General features: G+C 47.1%; 1 protein-coding gene across 3 annotated transcripts in view; it reads left to right on the top strand.

Moving 5' to 3' along the window:
- SLC12A3 (solute carrier family 12 member 3) overlaps positions 1-21,706 on the top strand; it is a 45,069-nt gene extending 23,363 nt beyond the window's left edge. For all 3 annotated transcript variants that reach the window (XM_036274466.1, XM_036274467.1, XM_036274465.1), the window contains exons 23-26: positions 410-496; positions 4,258-4,393; positions 5,696-5,763; positions 21,305-21,706. In XM_036274466.1, the coding sequence (XP_036130359.1) occupies positions 410-496; positions 4,258-4,393; positions 5,696-5,763; positions 21,305-21,446 (433 nt within the window). In that variant the 3' untranslated portion in view covers positions 21,447-21,706. The remainder of the gene's footprint in view (positions 1-409; positions 497-4,257; positions 4,394-5,695; positions 5,764-21,304) is intronic.
- Positions 21,707-21,995: the final 289 nt, after the last annotated feature.

The raw sequence follows: 21,995 nt of genomic DNA, 5'->3' as shown, positions 1-21,995 counted from the left end.
GTAGTTCACCTTCCCATCCCTTAGACCCTTGTTTCTCAAAGTGTGATCCATGGACCAGCAGCATCGCACCACCTAGGAGCTCGTCAGAAGTGCCGAATCCCAGGCCCTGCCCCAGACCAGCTCAATCAGAATCTACTGTAACAAGATCAGATGTGTAGACACATTAAGATGTGAGGTGTGTTAGCCCAGAGCTGGTCACCAGGTACTTACCGGTCAATTACTTTACCATGTCGCTTGTCATCAGCTGGCCTGCCTTATCAGAATTCATTTATTGTCTGCCCCAGGTTAGAATGTAAACTCCATGAGGGCAGGATTTAATTTGTTTTGCTCACTGCTATATACTCAGGGGGTAAGCAATAAAAATTCATGGAATGAATAGATGCATTCCCAAAATATCTCCATCTTCCAGGATCATTTCTCTTCTGAGCAAGTTCCGACTGGGATTCCACGAAGTTCACGTCCTTCCCGACATCAACCAGAAGCCGCGGGCTGAGCAGTGAGTTCTGTGTGGTGGGTGGTTCCAGGCAGAAGGGCCCTCTGTGCTCTGTGGACAGCCTGTGCCCACTGCTCTCTGGTGAGCCGAGGGCAGAGGTGGCAGAGGTGCTGTTCTTCCCTCCCCCACCTGGACTGGGCCCACGGGAGGGAAGAGGAACGGTCGGAGTTTGCAGCCGTTATTTACGTGTTTGTGTTTCTTCCTTTGCAAGTCAAAGCTCTGGTCTTTGCCAGAAACACACCTGGTCTGGAGGCTAATGCTGTTGACGCTAATGCTTTTCTTAGAACAACTGTTTTTTGTTTTGTTTTGTTTTATTTTCATAGTGGGAGGAACAGAGGGAGAGAGAGAGAAATATCAATCTGTTGCCTCCTTTATGTATCCTGAGCAGGGATTGAACTTCCCACCTTTTGGTGTACAGGAAGGTGCTCAACCTCTGAGCCACTCAGCCAGGGCAGCAGAGCACGTGTCTGTAAGCTCTTCCCGGGGCAGGTCAGGGCTGTCTGCCACTTGAGCAGAAGCTGGAGTTTCATCCACAAGCGACCCCCACCCGTAGACCTGGGGGCCGAGGTGACCTCCTACACACTTCACCAGCCTGGGTCTCTAACTATTTATAAAAGGCTTATTTCACTGTCACAGGGGACCAGTCTCTAGATTTTCTCCAGCCCCTGGAGTGTTTTCCTAAAGCAGTGGCTGTCGAACTTTGGCTTGCACCAGAGTGACCGGAGGGCGCGTGCAAACCCAGCTCCTGGGCCCTACCCCCAAGGTCCTGCATCAGGGGGCCTGGGGTAGAGTCTAAGAACCTGTGTTGCTAACAAGTTCTCAGTGCTGGTCTAGCCACCCCACTTCGGAACCACTGTCTTAGCAACAAGCCCTGTCAAGTACTTAACAGAGTGCACAGCCTAGAGTCAGTGTTCAATAAATGCTGAATTTGTGGCTTTTGCCTACTCATGGGGCTTCGGGGCCTGGTACCTTGACCTTTCTGTGCAATCAAACTGCCCCCTTCTCCAGGTACTGCCTAACTTAAGTTTCTGAAAAAGGAACATGACTAGCCCAGCTTACCCCTTCCTGCCAGGCCAAGGTAGAGTTACTGGAAACCCCATTTCTTGGTACCTTTGGTCCAATTGGCATCAGCCAAGGGTGGCAGAGTTACATGCTCCAAAACACATGGCTGGAGGGCAGCTCCCTCTGCAGAGGCTGCAGCAGATGCACTTCCTGTCTCTCTGGAGAGAAAGGAATGTGCAAAGGCTCTGAGGCAGCAGCAGGCAGCTCCAGCTCCCTGTTATGTCAACACACTGGTGGTCCGAGTGGAGAAAATGTTGAGTGATCTGGGCAGAAACTCCCCCTGCCCCTATGCAATGGCAAGTGCTCAGATTTTGAGCAAATCCCAGTGTGAATTGTATGTAGCAAGGCTATGGAGTCATAAGGGATAATGTACTTTCCCAATCATTCAATTTCATATTCTTTGAAAAAAATTTTATTTATTTTTTTAATCCTCACCTGAGGACACTGTTACTTTAATCTTCAGAAAGAGTTGGAGAAAGAGAGGGAGGAAAAGAGAGAGAGAGAAACATCGATGTGAGAGAGACACATCGATTGGCTGCCACTCGCACAACCCAAACCGGGGTTGGGGATGAACTGCAACCAAAGCACGTGCCCTTGGCCGAAATCGAACCCAGGACTCTTTGGTCCATGGGCGACGCTCTTACCACTGAGCCATACCAGCCAGGGCTCCATTGATTTCTTTAGGTAGAGTGGGAAGGAAGGAGGGAGGGAGAGAGAGAGAGAAACATCGGTGTCAGAGAGACACATCAGTTGGCTGCCTCCTGCATGACTTTGACTGGCTGGGGATCGAACCTGCAAACAAAGCATGTGCCCTTGACTGGGAATCAGACCCACAGCTGTTTGGACCCTCTAACTACTGAACCAAAATGGCCAGGGCTCAATTTCATATTCTTTTTTTTTTAATTCTTTTTTTCTTTATTGATTTGAGAGAGAAAGGAAGGGAGAAGGAGAACATCGATTGGCCGCCTCCTACATGCCCCCGACTGGGGATCAGGCCCACAACCTAGCTAGTGCCCTGACTGGGAATCCAACCAGTGACCTCTTGGTACATGGGTTGATGCTCAACCATTGAGCCACACTGGCTGGGCTCAATATCATATTCTTAAAATAAGGTATTTACAATAGGATTTGCTTCATGTAAATCAATTTACTTGAGGTTTTCCAGGACTTGATCCCCTCAATGAAGTAAGGTCCATCCTGATCTCGTTGTCCTTACTTCTCCCTTCTATCTCCCATTACCCGGAGAGGGGAGGAAATAAAGTTGGAAAGGAAGGAACTATTTAATGGTGATGGATATACTGACTCCTCCCGTTTGCTCAGGGCTGTGCTGGGAGCTGCAGGAGCAGAGATGGGTAATTCTCTGCCCTGTCCTCTAGAGTTTACCCAGCTCAGTGCAGACTGGAGGACATCAAGAGCCATCAGAATGCTGCAGAGACGAGCCAGAACGTAAAAGAGAATTGGGTCGTCTCTGTTGGCAGAGGAGCAAAGCCTTGGGGAAGGCCATGAACACAGAGACAGGGAAGACCTCCCGGTGGGAGGACAGCTAGAGCAAGCTCGTGGGCCCCACCCAGCATCTCAGCGCCTTACAATCCCTTTCTTTGCCCCTGCGTCTGCCTCCACCTCCCGGCTGTTTTCTCTCCTTCCCTGCACAGCCAAACTTCTCTAAAGAGAGGGTGTACTCTGTCGCCTCTTCCTCCTCCCCACTCCTTCTCCGCCCTACTGCAGTCTGGCTTCCACCCCGCTGATCCACCGAAGCCTCTCTCGCCAGCGCCGACAGTGACCTCCGCGCTGCCAGGCCCACAGAGCCACTTCTGACTCATCTTTATCTCTCAGAGGCATTCGACAGGGATTCTTCTCGAAACAGTTCTTTTGGCTTCCAAGACGCCGCCATCTACTGGTTTCCTCATACCTCAGGTCTTTCCGTTTTGTTTGCTGCCTCTCCCTTCTTTATCTGAGTGACACTTGTTGGCAGCCTTGGGGTTTGGCCTTGGACTCTCTTCTCTGCCTTTACTCTGTCCCCAGGTGAGCTCATCCATCCACATGGCTGCACATGGCTTCATCTGCCCACCAGTCTCAATTTCTATCTTAATGATGGAAGTTAGAGCACCCAGAACACTACAACAGCTTCCTGTCTGACTCAGGGCCAATGACAAAGGCCCCTCACACCTGTCTGTCCCGCTTCGCCCCTCTCCCCTGCATTCACCCTGCTCTCCCACAAGGCCCCTCTCTGCTCCTCAAGCAGACCAAGCACGCTTCTGCCTAGGGCCTTTGCACCTTCCATTCTGCTTGCTCTAGCGCCCCTGCCTGTGCCTCGCTGGCGTTGGAAGGACGGCATCCTCAGGTCCAGAGGCCCCCGCCCCTGTGAGTCCCCATCCCGGCACTCAGTTGGTCCTCCACAGGGCTGCTGATCCTCTTTATCACCCAGCCGAGCGTGAGACCCGAGAGGAAGCAATGTTGTCAAGTTTGTGCCAAGCCTGGCACAGAACAGTGCTCAGTAAACGCCTGGGAACGGTTGGGTGGGTGGCGGTGGCAGGTCGGAAGTACCACCAGTGCTGAGTTCAACACGGAAACTGCTTCGACGTCAACGGCAGTGTCAGAACGGGGTTTGGCCTGAAAAGTATGGCCCTGGGCACCCTCCAGGGCTCTGGTTTTCCTGGAAACCGGGCCGTCTTACCTGGCCTCTCTGCACTCTCTGTCCCCAGCACCAAGCGGTTTGAAGACATGATTGCACCCTTCCGCCTGAACGACGGCTTCAAGGATGAGGCCACTGTCACCGAGATGAGGCGGGACTGCCCCTGGAAGATCTCAGATGAGGAGATGAATAAGAATAGAGTCAAGGTGCGGGAGGGCCTTGCGGGGGGCGGGGGCTTTCCTGGGTCAGGACCCTGTACCCATCTGTCCTGAGCTTCCTTGATGCCCTCCCCCTACCCCCAGCCCTGCTCCCCCCTGACACCCAGTCTCCTCAAGGCACAATCACTCAGGTGAGCCGTTGTGGGTTGTGGAACTCAGGGCCGTCCTTGGCATGAAAGCCTGTTTCTCCTGCCCACTTTGAGTCACCCTGGCCATGGCAATAGACTGCCCAGAGTCTGTCTCCCTCTCCTCCCTCATTCTTCTGTGCCTGGTGGGGACTCATGAGACAAGTGGCAAAGGCTGAGGGATAGTTTGTCCTGTGGGCCCATGAAGCTGCCTGTAGACCCTGCTCCAGATGCAGCCAAAGCCGTGGCCACCCTCTCCCCAGATAGCACCTTCAGGACCTTGATAAGGGCTAAAGGCGTATGGTGGCTGCCTTGTTCATTTTGAGGTTAGGGGGTTGGGGGATCGCAGTTTGTCACCCCTGGGATGGGACTGCTATCGTCACTTGGTGACTAGAGGGCTGGGATGCTGCTACAACCCACAGGACAGTTCCCACGCGGAGGTGCTTCCTCCCAAATGCCAGCAGTGTGAGGTCGGGGAGCCCTCACCTGGGCTAATTCACTTCCTCTCGGTTCGCCATGCTCTCAGACAAGGTCTGTCCACCACCGCACCCCCAGTGCCAACCATTTCTGAACAGCTTGAAGACAGGCCTTGGGGTGGGAAGGAGTCTCCTTCACAACCCAGCCCCACATAGGCTTTGGGGATTCCTTGGCCTGTCAGAGGGCACACCCAGCTCCTTGGAAAAAGCTCAATAAAGCATAGTGTCCAATCAAGGCTCTTGCCGACCCTATTATGGAGGATCATCCCACCCCTGCTGGAGTCCACCTTATCAAGTGCCTTCTGCACGCCAGGCCCTCTGCTCATGGGTTATATCGCTCCATCTTCCCCAGACTCCCCTGGGGGTGGGTATCATTTCACAGATGAAGACAGTGGAGCTCGGGCAGTCCGTGTGCTTTGCTCAGTTCTCTCTGTTCTGAGCTACCAGCTCTCCGGTACCACATAAGGTGCCCCGCCCCCACTGTCCTGTTGGTCATGCAAGGAAAAATCCAGGGCTTCTTGTAAACTGTTACTATGAGGGTCCCCTTCCTTCTCAGAGGCAAGAGAATCGGTAATGACTTAGGGGGACAATGCGTGCCTCCTGTCTAAAATGTTAAAAGAGGCCCCTGGGCTGGGCGGGGACTGCTTCTGAAGAGTGAGAAGTGACCGCGTGGTTTTTCCTCGCCCCAGTCCCTGCGGCAGGTGAGGCTGAATGAGATCCTGTTGGATTATTCCCGAGACGCTGCTCTGGTCCTCATGTAAGTAGCAGGGGGAGAAGCCTGGCGCACAGGCTCTGGAAGGGTGGCCACTGCTGGGACCCTTATCCCCCAGGAGACAGAGGGCCCGCATCAGCCCCACGTTCTCACCTGAGTGCCATTAAACACAAATCCTAAATTCTAGGGCTCAGCTCAAAGTCTTTTTTCTTTATAATATGTTTTTATTGATTTTAGGAAGGGAAAAAGGGAGAGGGAGAGAGAAACATCAACATTGATTGGCTGCCAACCGCACACACCCTGCTGGGGATCAAGCCCAAAACCAGGGAATGTGCCCTGACCAGGACTGGAACCGGTGACCACTTGGTGCATGGGATGACGCTCAACCATTGAGTGACACTGGCCAAGTTGAAACTCTTTTTATTTATTTATTTTATTAATTAATTTATTTTTGTTACAGATGTTTCTCCTTTTTCCCCCATTGACACCCTCCTCCCAATCCCCCCTCCCCCATAGCATTGTTGTCTATGTCCATTGGTTACGTATATATGCATGTAAGTTCTTTGCTTTAGCTCTTCCCTTCCCCCAGTCCCCCCACCCCCCTCCTCTGAGGTTTGTCAGTCTGTTCCCTACTTCTATGTCTCTGGGTCTATTTTGTTCATCAGTTTGTTTGTTCATTATATTCCACAAATAAGTGAGATCGTGTGATATTTGTCTTTCTCTGATTGGCTTATTTCGCTTAGCATAATACTCTCCAGGTTTCTCCACGTCATCTCAAAAGATAAGAAATCTTTCTTACAGCTGTATAGTATTCCACTGTGTATATGTACAATAGCTTTTTTATCCACTCATCTATTGTTGAACACTTGGGCTGTTTCCAGATCTTAGCAATTGTAAATAGAGCTGCTATGAACATAGGGGTATATATATTCTTTTTGATTGGTGTTTCAGTCTTCTTAGAATATATTCTTAGAAGTGGGATCACAGGGTCAAATGGCAGTTCAATTTTTAATTTTTTGAGGAAACACCATATTGTTTTCCATAGTGGCTGCACCAGTCTGCATTCCCACCAGCAGTGTATAAGAGCACCCTTTTCTCCACACCCTCGCCAGCACTTGTTGTTTGATGATTCATTGATGGCGGCCATTCTGACAGGTGTGAGGTCATACCTCATAGTCGTTTTAATTTGCTTCTCTCTGATGATTAGTGACGAGCATTTTTTCGTATGTCTCTTGGCCATTTGTATGTCCTGTTTGGAGAGGTGTCTATTTAGGTCCTTCACCCATTTTTTAATTGGGTTCTTTGTCTTCCTTTTGTTGAGTTGTATGAGCACTCTGATGCATTGTTGGCAATTATGCTCTCCCATATAGTAGGTTCCCTTTCCATTTTGGTGCTTGTTTCTTTTGCTGTGCACAAGCTTTTAAGTTTGATGTAGTCCCATGTGTTCATTTTTTCCTTTGTTTCTCTTGACCTAGGTGTTGTATCAGTAAAAATTCTACCGTATGTGATGTCTGAAATTTTGTTGCCTACATTTTCTTCTAGGATTTATATGGATTCATGAGTCACATTTATCTTTTATCCATTTTGAGTTTATTCTTGTGTATGGTGTAAGTTGGTGGTCTAGCTTCATTTTTTTGCATGTAGCTGTCCAATTTTCCCAACACCATTTATTGAAGAGGCTGTCTTGACTCCACTGTATGCTCTTGCCACCTTTGTCAAATATTAATTGAGCATAATGTCTTGGGTCTATTTCCAGATTCTCTGTTCTGTTCCATTGATCTATATGCCTATTTTTGTGCCAGTACCAGGCTGTTTTGATTACAATGGCTTTATAGTATAACCTGATATCTGGTATTGTGATCCTTCGTACTTTGTCCTTCTTTTTCAAGATTGTTGTGACTATTTGGGGTCTTTTTTGGTTCCTTATAAACTTTTGAAGTTTTTGTTCAAGTTCCGTGAAATATGTTGTTGGTATTTTAATGGGGATTGCATTGAATCTATAGATTGCTTTGGGTAGTATGGATATTATAATGATGTTAATTCTTCCAATCCATAAACAAGGTATATGCTTCCACTTCTTTTATATCTTCCTCTATTTTTTTTTCAATGTCCCGTAGTTTTCTGCAAATAGGTCCTATACTTCTTTGGTTAAGTTATTTTCTAGGTATTTTAATTTTTTTTACTGCAATGGTAAATGGGATTTTTTTTCAGCTTCTCTTTCAGTGAGCTCATTATTGGTGTATAAGAATGCCGTCGACTTCTTTATGTTAATTTTGTATCCTGCTGCCTTGCCAAATTTGTTTATTAAATCTAGTAGATTTTTGATGGAGTCTTTAGGGTTTTCTCTCTTTTTAAAAAAAATTAATTAATTTTTGTTACAGATGTTTCTCCTTTTTCCCCCACTGATACCCCCTCCCCACCCTATCCCCAGCTTTGTTGTCCATGTCCATTGTTCATGCATACATGCATATAAGTTCTGTGGTTTATCTGTCCCCCCCACCTCTTCTTCTGGGGATTGTCAGTCTGTACCCCACTTCCATGTCTCTAGGACTACCCTGTTCCTCAGACTGTTATGTTCATTATATTCCATAAATAAGTGAGATCATATGATACTTGTCTTTCTCTGTTTGGCTTGTTTTGCTTAGGATAATACTTTCCAGGTCCCTCCATGTCGTCGCAAAGAATAAGAGATCTTTCTTTCTTACAGCTGCATAGTACTCCATTGTGTATATGTACCACAGCTTTTTTATCCATTCGTCTACTGATGGACATTTGGGCTGTTTCCAGATCTTAGCTATTGTAAATAGTGCTGCTATGAACATGGGGGTACATATATTCTTTGTGATTGGTGTTTTAGGCTTCTTAGGGTATATTCCTAGAAGTGGGATCACTGGGTCAAATGGCAGTTCAATTGGCAGTTCAATTTTTAATTTTTTGAGGTAACACCATACTGTTTTCCATAGAATCTTTAGGGTTTTCTATATACAATATCATGTCATCTGCAAATAATGACAGTTTCACTTCCTTCTTTCCAATTTGGATCCCTTTTATTTTTTCTTCATGTCTAATTGCTGTGGCTAAGACTTCCAGTATTATGTTAAATAAGAGTGGCAAAAGTGGGCATCCCTGTCTGTTCCTGTTCTTAAGGGAAATGCTTTTAGTTTTTGCCCATTGAGTATAATGTTAGCTGTAGGTCTTTCATATATGGCCTTTATTATGTCGAGATATGATCCCTCTATTCCCACATTGCTGAGCATTTTTGTCATAAATGGGTGCTGGATTTTGTCGAATGCTTTTCCAGCATCTATTGATATGATCATATGGTTTTTATCTATCATTTTGTTTATGTGGTGTATCACATTTATTGATTTGAGAATATTGTAGCAGCCTTGCATCACTAGGGTGTATCCCACTTGGTCATAGTGAATAATTTTTTTAATGTATTGCTGGATCTGATTTGCTAATATTTTGTTAAGGATTTTGGCATCTATGTTCATCAGGGATACTGGCCTGTAGTTTTCTTTCTTTGTAGTGTCTTTATCTGGTTTTGGAATTAGAATTATATTGGTCTCATAAAATGAGTTTTTGGATTTTTTTTTTTTTTAAAGAGGCCATTTTAATGTTCTTCACAATAGAATAAATAGTTGATGACTGCAGACTTGTAAGCTGTGAGATAGTACTAAGAAACATCACAGTAAAGGAGTTTTCCTGATTGGTGCATAGTCGTCAGTAATTATAAGGAGTTACTTGTATGAAACTGCTTTCAAACAGCAGGACTGCATTTATGCACCCATCATTTTCAGGATTGTTGGTAACCTGGGCATATTTTCCCCAAATAACCTTGCCTTTTTGTGTCAGAAGGCCCAACTCGCTCACGTTCACATCGATGATAGTACCTTTGGTAATAACACCCAAAGGTGTATAAAGTGGGGATGAGGGATACTTCTTTACACCGAGTATTGGCAGGCAAAAGATGGCTTTCAGTTCAGGATGTTACATGGGCCTTCTTGAAACGTGAATATGAATCTTTCATATTCAGGTGGTTTTTGAGTAAAGCCATCTCCAACAAAGCAGACGTTAGTAACCATTCTATTCCATACTTTTTTTTTTCTCTTTCTTGTTCGAATAACTTTAAAAAAAAAATTTTATTGTTGAATGTATTACAGATGTTCCTCATTTTTCCCCCATTGACCCCTTGCTCTCCACTCCCCGCCTCCTGCCTTCTCCCACACTATTGTCTGTGTCCATTGGTTATGCATATAAGTTCTTTGGTTTATTTCTTCCCATCCCCAACCCCTTTCCCTTTGAGGTTTGTCAGTCTAGCAATGAATTTGTACTTCTTAATCCCTTCACCTTTTTCACCTATTCCCCTAACCCACCTTCCATCTGGCAACCAACAAAATGTTCTCTGTATCTACATTCTATGAGAATGTTTCTGTTCTGCCTGTTCATTTTGTTTGTAGATTCCATTGTCGATAGATATGTATTCATTGCCATTTTGTTTGTTCATATATTTTATCTTTTTCTTCAAAAAAACCCTTCAACATTTCATATAATAATGGTTTGGTGGTGATGAACTCCTTTAGCATTTTCTTGCCTGGGAAACTCTTTTTATGGCCATCGATTCTAAATGACAGCTTTGCAGGATAGAGTAATCTTGGTTGCAAGTTCTTGCTTTTCATCACTCTGAATATTTCTTGCCACTCCCTTCTGGCCTGCAAAGTTTCTTTTGAGAAATCAGCTGACAGCCTTATGGGAACTCCCTTGTAGGTAACTAACTACTTTTCTCTTGCTGCTTTTAAGATTCTCTCTTTGTCTTGAACCTTTTGCATTTTGATGATGATGTGTCTTGGTGTGGGTCTCTTGGGGTTCATCTTTTTTGGGACTCTCTATGCTTCCTGGACTTGTATGTCTGTTTCCTTCACCAAGTTAGGAAAGTTTTCTGCCATTATTGTTTCAAACAGGTTTTCGATTTCTTGTTCTCTCTCTTCTCCTTCCGGCACCCCCAAGATGCGAATGTTGGCACGCTTGAAGTTGTCCCAGAGGCTCCTTATACTATCTTTATTTATTTGGATTCTTTTTTCTTTTTGCTGTTCTGATTGGGTGTTTTTTGCTTCCTTATATTCCAAATCGATGGTTTGCTTCTTGGCTTTATGTACTCTACTATTGAATCTGAGTAAATTATTCTTTATTTTAGTTAATGTCTCCTTCATTTCTGACTGTGCATCGATCATTTCTGACTGGTCCTTTTTTATGCTCTTGAGGCCCTCACTAAGTTCACTGAGGTTCTCACTAAGTTCATTGAGCAGCCTTATAAGCAGTATTTTGAACTCAGCATCTATTAGGCTGCTTCTCCCCATTTCACTTAGTTCTTTTCTTGGGGTTTTGTTCTGTTCTTTCATTTGGGACCTGTTTCTTTGTCTCCTCATTTTGGCTGCCTCCCTGTGTTTATTTCTGTGTATTACTTAACGAGCGGAATGGGGCTAGCTGAGACAAAAGAATTTAGGAAAAACCTGAAGCAGGATCCAAGACAGGCCAATCCTATGGTTAAGCAAGTGGCAACAGCTTGGGTGGGCCTGAAAGTTGGGTGGGGCGGGACAGGGCCTCAGGGAGTCACCAGGGTGGGGCTACCAGTGTGAGCCAGGTTGCTGGAGTCCCAGATATGGTGACTGTCTGCCGCCCCAGGGAAGGGCTCACCAAAGGAACAAAGGCCTCTGACAGCATGTTTGTCCCAGAGAAAGCCCCCTCTTCAGCCCTCGCTCCAGGGCAAAACAGCTCAGTTCTTCCCTGTATGTCTCTGGTGCCCCTCGAGCTGCCTCCCCTCCAAGCTTAGAGGGAGAGAGTCTGATAAGTCCGTGCGCGGGCCCTTTAAGGAGCTGACTGGGGTTCCAGCCGCATCAGCTTCCCTGAGCCTCAGTTCCTGCTGGTTTTCCCAGCCAGAAGTCATGGGGATTCTCTTCCTGGCACTGGAACCCTGAGCGGGGCACCTGGTGTGGGACGGGGACCCCTCAGTCCTCAGGGAGGACCTTCCCAGCCGAGGTGTCCTCCTGATTTTTATCCACCACACGCGGGTGTGGGACCAGCCCGTCCCCCTCCGCCCCTCCTACCAGTCTGGATGTGGCTGCTGCTTTAATTCCGTAGTTGTAGGACTTCCATTCAGCTCTATTTCAGGTGGTTTTGAATGATGGTTGCTCTGTAGTTTAGTTGTAACTTTGATGTGGTTGTGGGAGGACGCGATACCGCGTTTACCTACCTGCCATCTTCACCAGAAGTCTGTTCAAGTTTTCTATCTCTTCCTGGTTCAGTTTTGGGAGACTATGTGTTTCTAGAAATTTGTTCATTTTGCCTAGATTGTCCGATTTGTTGGTGTATAATTGTTCATAGTGTTTGTTAACGATCCTTTGTATTTCTGTGATGTCAGTTGTTACTTCTCTTTTGTTTCTGATTTTATTTAGGCCTCTCTCTTTGTTTCTTGGTGAGTCTAGCTAAGGGTCTATCAAAATCGTTTATCTTTTCAAAGAACCAGCTCTTTGTTTCATTGATCTTTTGAATTGTTATTTTAGTCTCTGTCATTTATTTCTGCTCTGATCTTCACTATTTCTTTCCTTCTACTTGCTCTAGGTTTTTCTTTTTGTTTGCTTTCTAGTTCTTTAAGTTGTGAGGTTAGATAGTCAATTAGAAATTTTTCTTTTTTCCTGAGGTAGGCCTGTAGTGCTATCAACTTCCCTATCAGGACTGCTCTTGCTGTGTCCCATAGATTTTGTGTTGCTGTGTGTTCATTTTCACTGGTTTCCAGGAAGTTTTTTTATTTCTTCCTTGATCTCCTTGGTAACCCTCATTGTTTAATAACATGCTATTTAGCTTTCATGTGTCTAAATGTTTTTGCTGTAACTGATTTCTAGTTTTATGCCATTGTGATCTAGATGCTTGAAATGGCTTCAATCTTGTTGAATTTGTAGAGACTTACTTTGTGTCCTAACATGTGGTCTATCTTTGAGAATGTTCCATGTGCACTTGAGAAGAATGTGAATTTTGCAGTTTGGGGTGTAATTCTCTGTAGATATCTATTAAATCCATTTGATCTAGTGCATCATTTAGAGTATCTGTATCCTTATTAATTTCTTTTTTTATCCTCACTTGAGGACATTTTCCCATTTTTTATTCAGATAGAGTGAGAGGGAGAGAGAGGAAGAGAGAGAGAGAGAGAAACATCGACATGAAAGGGACACATTGAGTGGCTGCCACCCACATGACCCAACCAGGGCCAGGGACAAACTGCAACCGAGGTACATGCCCTTAGCGGGAACCGAACCCCGGGCCTCTCCGGACCGCAGGCTGACACTCTAACTGCTGAGCCAAACTGGCCAGGGAGTTAATTTTTGTCTAGAGGATCTATCCAGTGAGGTCAGTGAGGTGTTGAAGTCCCCTGCTATGATTGTATTGCTGTCAATTTCTCCTTTGAAGTCCTCCAGAAGTTTTTAAATATATTTTGGTGCTCCTATGTTGGGTGCATGTATATTTACCAAGGCATATCTTCCTGTTGGATAGATACTTTCAATATTATGTAGTAACCTTCTTTATCTTTAGTTATGGCCTTCATTTTGAAGTCCATTTTATCAGATATGAGTGTTGTTATTCCAGCTCTTTTTTCCTTTCCATTTGCTTGGAAGATTTTTTTCCCATCCCTTCACTTTCAACCTATGTGAGTCTTTTGTTGTGAGGTGGGTCTCTTGTAAACAATATATATATATATATATGAGTCATGCTTTCTTATCCAATCACCTACTCTGTGTTTTTACCAGCATCTTCAATCCATTTACATTTAAGGTAATTATTGATATGTACTTATTTATTGCCATTTTTATTTAGTGTGGTTCTGTTTTTCTTCCTATTTCTTCTACTAATTACAGCAGTCCTTTCATCATATCTTGCAGTGCTGGTTTGGTGTTAATATATTCCCTTAGCCTTTTTTGACCTGTTTTGAATGATAGCCTTGCTGGATAGTCTTGGATTCAGATCTTTGTTTTTCATGACCTTGATTACTTAATGCCACTCCCTTCTGGCCTGTAGTGTTTCTTGTGAGAAGTCAGATGAGAGCCTTATGGGGTTTCCTTTGTAGGTAACCGGTTGCTTATCTCGTGCTGGCTTTAGGATTCTCTCTTTGTCTTTAATTTTTGGCATTTTAATTGTTATGTGTCTTGGTGTGGGCCTGTTTGGGTTCTTTTTACTTGGAACTCTCTGTGCTTCTTATTCTTGTATGCCTTTTTCCTTCACCAATGTAGGGAAGTTTTCTGTCACTATTTCTTCAAATATATTCTCTAACCATTGCTCATTTTCTTCTTTTTCTGGAATTCCTATAATGCGGATGTTGTTACATTTCAAATTGTCCCACAGTTCTCTTAGGCTGTCTTCCTGTTTTTTATTTTTTATTTGTCTGGGTTTTTTTGATTCTCTGATTGATGATTTTTTCTACCCTGTCTTCTAATTCACTGATCTGATCCTTGGCCTCCTCTACTCTGCTGGAAGCAATGTGTTCCTTATTTCTGCTATGTCATTCTTCATTTCCAGTTGGTTGGTTTTCAGTGCTTCTATCTCTTTACTCATGCTGTTGAGCTTCCTCATGATTATTTCTCTGAACTTGCCCTCTGATATCTTGCTCAATTCCCTTTCATTCATTTCATCTTCTGTCCAATTATCTTGTTCTTTCATTTGGGATTTGTTTCTTTGTTTCACCATTTTGGTTGCCCCAGTGGGTTTTGAAGCCTACAGAATTTTCCCTGTGGGTATTGGTGTTCTGTTGGTTGTGGCTCCCTCTACTGGGTTTGGATGAGTGTGGCAGGACCCATGTTAAACACCACTGTCAAGTCTTACTTTCCTGGGTATATTCGCAAGCCTAGGAAAGGTTCAGTTATCCTCTAGCTTTTTGCCTGGAGGCTATTAGTTTCAGTTACTTGATGAGCCTTGGATTGTAGTCTTCAGCTGAATAAAAAAATCCCCTAGGTGTTCAGGGTAAGAGGATTTTCAGAGGGTAGGGCAGGTGCTTGCTGGCTCTTAATGAGCCTCAATTTGCATTTCTTTGGCCTGGCCGGGTGGTGTTAAATTCCTGAGAGAGGGGCTGTTGCTTCTCCCTGGGGCTCTTAGACAGGGCTCTTTGAGCAAAATTTCTACTGTCCCACAAGGGAGTGATTCAGCAAAAAAAAAAAAAACTCCCACCGCTGCCCCAGCTATCCCAACTCCTGAGCGTCCATACAATTCCAAACCACTCTGCCCTCTTTCTGCCGGAGCCCAAGGCTGTAGCTAGTTTAGTGCTCTGCCCTGGCCCTCTGTGCTGTGGTGCCGGCTTGGGATTTCAAACCAGAGGGAGCTACTCACAGCTAAGACAGCTGCTGTCCATGAACTCCCAGCCTGCCCTCTTACCTCTGGCACCTCCACAGTTTCTACCAGGCTCAATTTCGTGTCCTCTTTCTGACCATGGTTATATGGGTCCTCTCCAGATGCTTTTCTGTTGTTTTTTTCCTGATGATTTGTCTTTATTTTAGTTGTAATTCAGTTTGATCCTGGGAGATGGTCGGTGTAGCTTCCATTCACTCCACTGCCATTTTGGATCCTCTCCTCAGGCTTGGGAGAGAGCAGGTTCAGTTCCCTTTCCATTTTGATACTTGTTTCTTTTGCTGTGCAGAAGCTTTTTAGTTTGATGTAGTCCCATTTATTAATTTTTTCCTTCGTTTCTTTTGCCTTAGGTGTTGTTTTTTATTTTTGTCTTAATCCTCACTGGAGGATTTTTTTCCATTTATTTTCAGACAGAGTGGGAGGGAGAGATAGAGAGAAACAGATATGAGAGAGACACATTGAGTGGTTGCCTCTTGCACGGCCCCGACCAGGCTGGAGACTGAAACAAAACCAGGGTACATGCCCTTGACCAGAATTGAACCTGTGACTCTTTGGTCTGCAAGTCAACGCTCTAACCACTGAGCAGGGCAGGCTTTGGCCGCCTCCTGTGTGTACCCTACTGGGGATCAAGCCCACAATCTGGGCATGTGCTCTGACCAGGAATCAAACTGAGACCTCTCAGTCCATGGGACAGTGCTCAATCCACTGAGCCACACTGGCCCAGGCTGAAAGTCTTTTTGCTTTTATTTATTTTTTTAATCCTCATCTGAGGATATTTTTCTATTTATCTTCAGATTAAGTGGGAGGGAAGGAGGGAGGAGGGGGAGACACACAGACAGACAGACAGACATCAACATTGACTGGTTGCCTCCTGCATGACCCTGACCTGGGGATGAACCACAGCTGAGGTACGTGCCCTTGACCAGAATCAAACCTGCGACTCTTTGGTCTGTGGGCCGACATTCTAACTGCTGAGCCAAACTGGCCAGGGCTGAAAGTTGTTTTAAAAGAAAAGGTTTATTGGGCCACTGCTAGCAAAAAAAAAAAAAAGAGAAAAGAAGACCAGGTCCTGGGGCAGGGAATCTAAACCCCCACAGCTATTCTTGGCAAAAAAAAGCTTGCTTGTCCGAATCCTGGAGTTATTGAGCATTTTATACATCAAGTAGAGAAGGCAGAAATCTCAGTTGTGTCTAAAGAATTGTGAAGTGGGTGCAGAGTCCTCGGGAAGACGTGTCTGCTCCGTGGACTGGCCATGGGCACAGATTGGGAAGTTCATATGTAAGTGAGCAGAGGCTCCTGGGCTTCCGTGGCGCCTGGCAGCTCCTTCTTTTAGATACTTGTGGGAATGGCCACCTGGAAGTTAGGCCAAGTTCCAGTACACACTCAGGGGTGTGAGGTCTTTTGTTGGTTTTGCTCTTCAGTTAACTGATTAACCCCTTCTTCTGTCTTCCTCCCAGCCTGCTGTAATTAACTTAGGACATCTCAGAACCGTCTCCTTGTCTGTGGCAGCGGGCCGAGCTCTAGGGCCTCGCATTTCCCAGGCCTCACTGATGCCCCTTACCACTGCTTTTCCGTTGTCTGTCGCCTTTCCCTGCCAAACGGCTTGGCAAAGGGGACCCAGGTCATTCCAGAAGAAAATTGATTCTCGTTTGTTTGGGAATCACCCAGCCATCTTTGGCCATCAGCCACCCCTAACTGATGTCGGTGCCAAGTCTGGGCAGCAGAAGCAGAGGCCGCGCCAGCCCACTGTTCAGCCTCCATGTGGGTCAGACCCTCAGGCTTCCGTTGCTGCTGCCCATGTCCAGTACTGTGCCGCCTCCTGTGGGTATTGGCCAAGGCTGAGTAAGTGGAAGGTGACAGTAGCACAGAGAAGGTCTCATGGTGGCTCTACTCTCTCGCAGGCCAGGAGGAAGACATGGCCAGCGATGCCACCCGAGTCCCTCCTTCCAGAGAGGGAACGAGGGTAGTTGCCAAGGCAAATACAGGCCTTTCTTACACATCCTGGGGGCTAAGCACCTGGGAATTCCACAGGACAGCCAACAAGCCTGCAGAGCCTGTTTTTTTCCTATCAGGATCCTGGGCACAATTTGTGAGGCATGGTGCAGAATGAAACTGTGGGGGCCCTTTGTTCAAAACTTACAAGGAATCTCAAGATGGTATTGGTGGGCATTAAACCCAGCGTGAGGCCCTTCGAAGTGCTGGGCTGTGCCAATGTGCACTTTGCTCACCTCTGAAACTGGCTCTGCCTGAAACCATGTTTCCTGGGGCTGTTAGATTGTTTTTTGTTGGTTTTTTTTTTTGCACAAGGAAAATGCTTTTTTTGAAGTGGAAACTGATGAGGAGGAGGGCTGGACTTATCTCCAAGCCTCTGGCCAGTGCCTTGCAGAGAATGTCCCTAGGGCAAGGTTGGCCTGGGTGAAGACTGAGTCACAGTGCAAGGGCGTGGGACTGGCTTCATCCTGAAATGGCTCCCCAGCCTTTCCTTGGGTGTGGTACCTGGTGTGTGCCACCTGGGTGCGTGGGCATGCCACACCACCCCCTCGTGAGTGCCGCCTCTGTTCAGAGAAGCAAGCTTGTATTTTGTCTCTGCAGGCAGCCTACTGTGTGGCCTTGGCAGGCAGCCCTGCTTCTGTGAGCCTCAGTTTCCCTGATTATAGAAAAAAGTTAAACCAAATGATTTCCAAGATTCTCCTCCACTCTAACATGTTATGGTTCTAAGTTTATTTGCTACTAAAATGAGTCAGGCTCTCAGCAGGTGGGAGGTGACACCTGCTGGCACCTCTTCCCTCCCACTCCCACCCCCAAGCCCCAGGCCCCACAGAAAAAGCCACCTGCCTGCCCACCAGCCTTTGTGGGATTAGCCCATATGAATAAGACTGAGTCCAGTCGCCCTGGAGGAGCCGCCTGCACACAGGGATCCGCCCCCCCCCCCCCCCCCCCCCCCCCCCCCGCCAGCTGTTGCTGTGGGCAGCTCCTTGGGGAGGGCAGTAGCTGCATTTTTGCATCACTAATCTGCAACCAAGACTGCCCGCCCCTGCTTGTAAAAGTTCACTCTGGGGTCACCTGTGGGGACTGTGGAAAATGAAAAATTCCTCCATTCCTTCCAGATCAGGGTCTGGGGTGGAATCCAGAAACCTGTATTCCCCAGAAATTCTGAGGAAACAAACCCTTTTAAGTCTCATTAAAATGACAAAAGCACATTTCCCAGCATTTTGGGAGCCTACAGGACCATTCTCCAGAGCAGGTTTGAGGCAGAATTTGGTGATTGCTTCTGGGTTTCAGTTCAGCTAAACCTGTGCTGCTGGTAAACCAGCCTGGAACCAGCCCGACAAGCTTTGCTTGAGTCAACAACCTTATTTCTGCTCTAATTTGGGGGCCTAGACCTCTCTCTCTCTCTCTCTTTTTTAAAAAGACTTCCTCCTCATAGCCAAATAGTAATAAGATAATAATTAACATTGCATTTTATTGATTGAGCCTGCCTGACACTCAAGGTATTGGGCCTTATTAATTTTCAAAACTCAATGTAGTGGTTCTGTTTTAACCCCACCCCTACTTCTGCCCCCCCCCCCCACACACACACTCACACACTCACACACTCACACACTTTGGAGATGAGGAAATTGAGCCTCAGGAGTTAAGCGACTTGCCCAGGACCTCACCGCAAAGCAGGGATTGGGTTCCGACACGTGGTCACCGTTTTGCATCTAGGTTAGATCCAAGGCTGCCTTTCTTTGTGATTGGAACAGAAAGCCCCTGTGCCAGAGTGGCTTCTTCCCCAAAGAGGAGTGGCCCGAAGCGCACACAGCCCGTGAGCTGGAAGTGTCTGTGATGGGCACCGGGCACCGGGCACCCGGGTGAGCAGAGAGGGAGCCGTTCCTCTCGGGGTGGACAGGCTCGAAAGGCATGGCAGGAGTGATGGGTGTCCCGGCCCCGACAACGCAGCCTCAGGGCCTTTCCCCTCGTGGCCTTGGAAGTTTCTGAATTCAGTCCCTAAGAAATGATGTGGTAGTTCCCAGAGGGCATTTCCAGGCTTTGGCATAACTGTTAAATCAGGAAGTTCAGCTTCAATGTGCCCAGAAAAGTTCCCAGGCAAAGTTCCCAGGCACAGATTCATTCTAACTAAGGTCACACTCAGTTAATGGAATGTCCTTGTTCCCGCCTGCCTTCCCCAATCTTGGGGACCTTGCTTTTTAATAGAGGATAGTGTTGTCACAAGTGAAGCTCTGAGGGTGGAATTTTATTTTATTTTTAGTTAATCCTCACCCAAGGATCTTTTTCCATTGATTTTTAGAGAGGGTGGAAGGGAGAGAGAGAGAGAAACATCCGTGTGAGACACATCGGCTGGTTGCCTTCCGCACGACTGGGGCCGGGGATTGAACCTGCAGCCCAGGTACATGCCCTTGACTGGAACCAGACCAGCAACCCCACGGTCCACAGGCTGACGCTCTAATCGTCGAGCCAAACCACCAGGGTGAGGGTGGGATTTGAAACAAAGGGCAGCTGTTTAGGGGCCTTAATTCGCCTTCTCAGCGGAAGTGGGGGTTGCAGTGAGCAGAGGCGGCGGGGATGGGCAAGCCCAGGACCTTGGGTGAAGTCCCAGCTCGGCCACTCACCAGCTTGGTAAATAGTGAGTGATGAGAACAGCTGCTGGTGTGGCGAACCGCTGCTGGGGGCCCTCGTGTGCTTGTCTTCTTCAGAGCTCACGGAACCCTGGGGGAGAACTAGTGTGTCCCAGCTCTAGGGAAGAGAAAACGGGCTCGGGACAGTGAACCATCCGGTAAAGCCACGTGGCTGAAGACGTGGCAAAGCCACGACTCAGGTGGCTTCTCTGACCCAAAGCAATGCTCTGAAGCCCAGCGTCCCACAACACTGTCCTTTCTGCCTGGGTTTCTCTAGCTCGGGGACAGGGCGGTGTTTTGAGGTTCAGATAAATAATACCGGCAGACCTACTTTGGAAAAACAAACAAGGTGCAGTCCTATGTAAGGTACCGGCCCCAACTTCCTGTAGACTGAACTGGCTCTGAGACGCTGGCGTCTCCGGAAGCCAAGAGCTGGGCAACTGTGGTCATCAAGATACATGTGTGGAATCTCAAGACGGTGAAAAGGTTTCTGCCTGAAATAGCCACGAAAGTATGGCTGAGCAGCCTCCCAGGGCAGCTGGCTATGTGCACAGCAATGCAGTTCAGACAAGGGACCTCCCACGGCAAGGGCGGAGACCTGTTCCCAGGGCCTTACATACAGGGCAGGACAAGGACACTCATCTGAACTGTGTGCGCATGTCACGTGGCCACAGGCAGGCGTGTAGCTGGAGGGCAAGGCTGGCATGATTGGAGTGGCCTGATGGGTGCCATCACCCACTTAATATTCCAACTGTATCAGACTACGTTCTAGGTATGGGGGAAAGGGTAGTAAATAAGACAGACCTGCCTGCTCGTGAGTGAACGTACATTCTAGTGCGAGGAGACGGACAACAAACGAATGAAAAGAGGATTTTGAGAGTGTGAAATACACTTGAGCCAAGATCTGAGTGATTCAAAGGAGCCAACCAACCAGGTAAAGAGCTAGGGGTGCTACCTCTGGGTGGAGAGAGCACCAAGTGCAAAGGCCCTGAGGCAGGAGCAAACTTACCATTTTTTTTCAGGGATAGTAAGAAAGCCACTGTGGCTGCAGGGCTGTGGGCAAGGCTGAGGGTGGTAGGAGGTGAGATTGGGAAGGCTGGTGGCAACCAGATCATGGGGGCCTGACAGGCCATGGCTTTGTTCAGAAAATGCTTCATGGCTGAAGGGACATTTGGAGTCATGCTTTTAGGGAGAGTCAGAGCTCGTTGTTTTTTGGGTTTTATTTTGTAATTTATTTTCCCTTCATGGATTTTAGAGAAAGGAAGGGAGAGGGAGAGAGAGAGAGAAACATTAATGAGAGAATATCAACTGGCCGCCTCCTGCATACCCCACTGGGGATCGGGCCCACCACCTGGGCATGTACCCTGACCAGGAATTGAACCGGTGACCTCTTGGTGCATGGGTTGATGCTCAACCACTGAGCTACACTGGCCAGGTGAGAGGTCATTCTTAAGGTGGCCCGGAACAAGGGCTCTGAGGGGTCACTAAACAGAGTTGCTGCTCAGAAAGCAAACCACAAGCTGGGCCGTGTGCGGAAGACCCCGGGGTAATTTCTTGTCTCCCTTCCTGTCTTGCAGCACCTTGCCCATCGGGAGGAAGGGGAAGTGCCCGAGCTCGCTGTACATGGCCTGGCTGGAGACACTGTCCCAGGACCTCAGACCTCCTGTCATCCTGGTCCGAGGAAACCAGGAAAACGTGCTCACCTTTTACTGCCAGTAACTCCACGCTTGGCCGTGCCTGCCTAAAGCTGAGGGTGCTTGGGACATCCACCCCACACAGGGACGATACCCATGTTCTGTCACACCTGGCGGTAGCATCCGATGATCCAACTGAAGAAGCTGGCAAATTTCCAAACTTTGGTCGGACCCCACATCCAACATGGCCTCTGGGTTTTGTTTTATGGATGGAAAAGTATCAATGGAAGTTGGATAGGATATTCTCTGGAAGATCCACAGTCTTGTTAAGTTATTTTGATTTTGATTACAACAAATTACAATTTCAGCCTGATTTCTAGACAAGTTTGAGTCAGTGCTGGGTGGGCATCTTGGCCATTTCTACAGACGTTATTCATAGTGGGTGTATCAAGAAAGAGCTTCAGCCCTGGCCGGTTTTGCTCAGTGGTTAGAGCATTGGCCTGCGGACCAGAGAGTCCCGGGTTCGGTTCCCGCTAAGGGCACGTACTTCGGTTGCAGTTTGTCCACGGCCCCAGATGGGGTTGTGTGAGTGGCAGCCACTTGATGTCTCTCTCTCTCTCTCTCTCTCTCTTCC

This window comes from Molossus molossus, unplaced genomic scaffold, assembly GCF_014108415.1.
Source record: "Molossus molossus isolate mMolMol1 unplaced genomic scaffold, mMolMol1.p scaffold_m16_p_21, whole genome shotgun sequence".
Classification (NCBI taxonomy): domain Eukaryota; kingdom Metazoa; phylum Chordata; class Mammalia; order Chiroptera; family Molossidae; genus Molossus; species Molossus molossus.
Note: the sequence above shows the minus strand (reverse complement) of the source record. Positions and strands in the feature narration are given on the sequence as shown.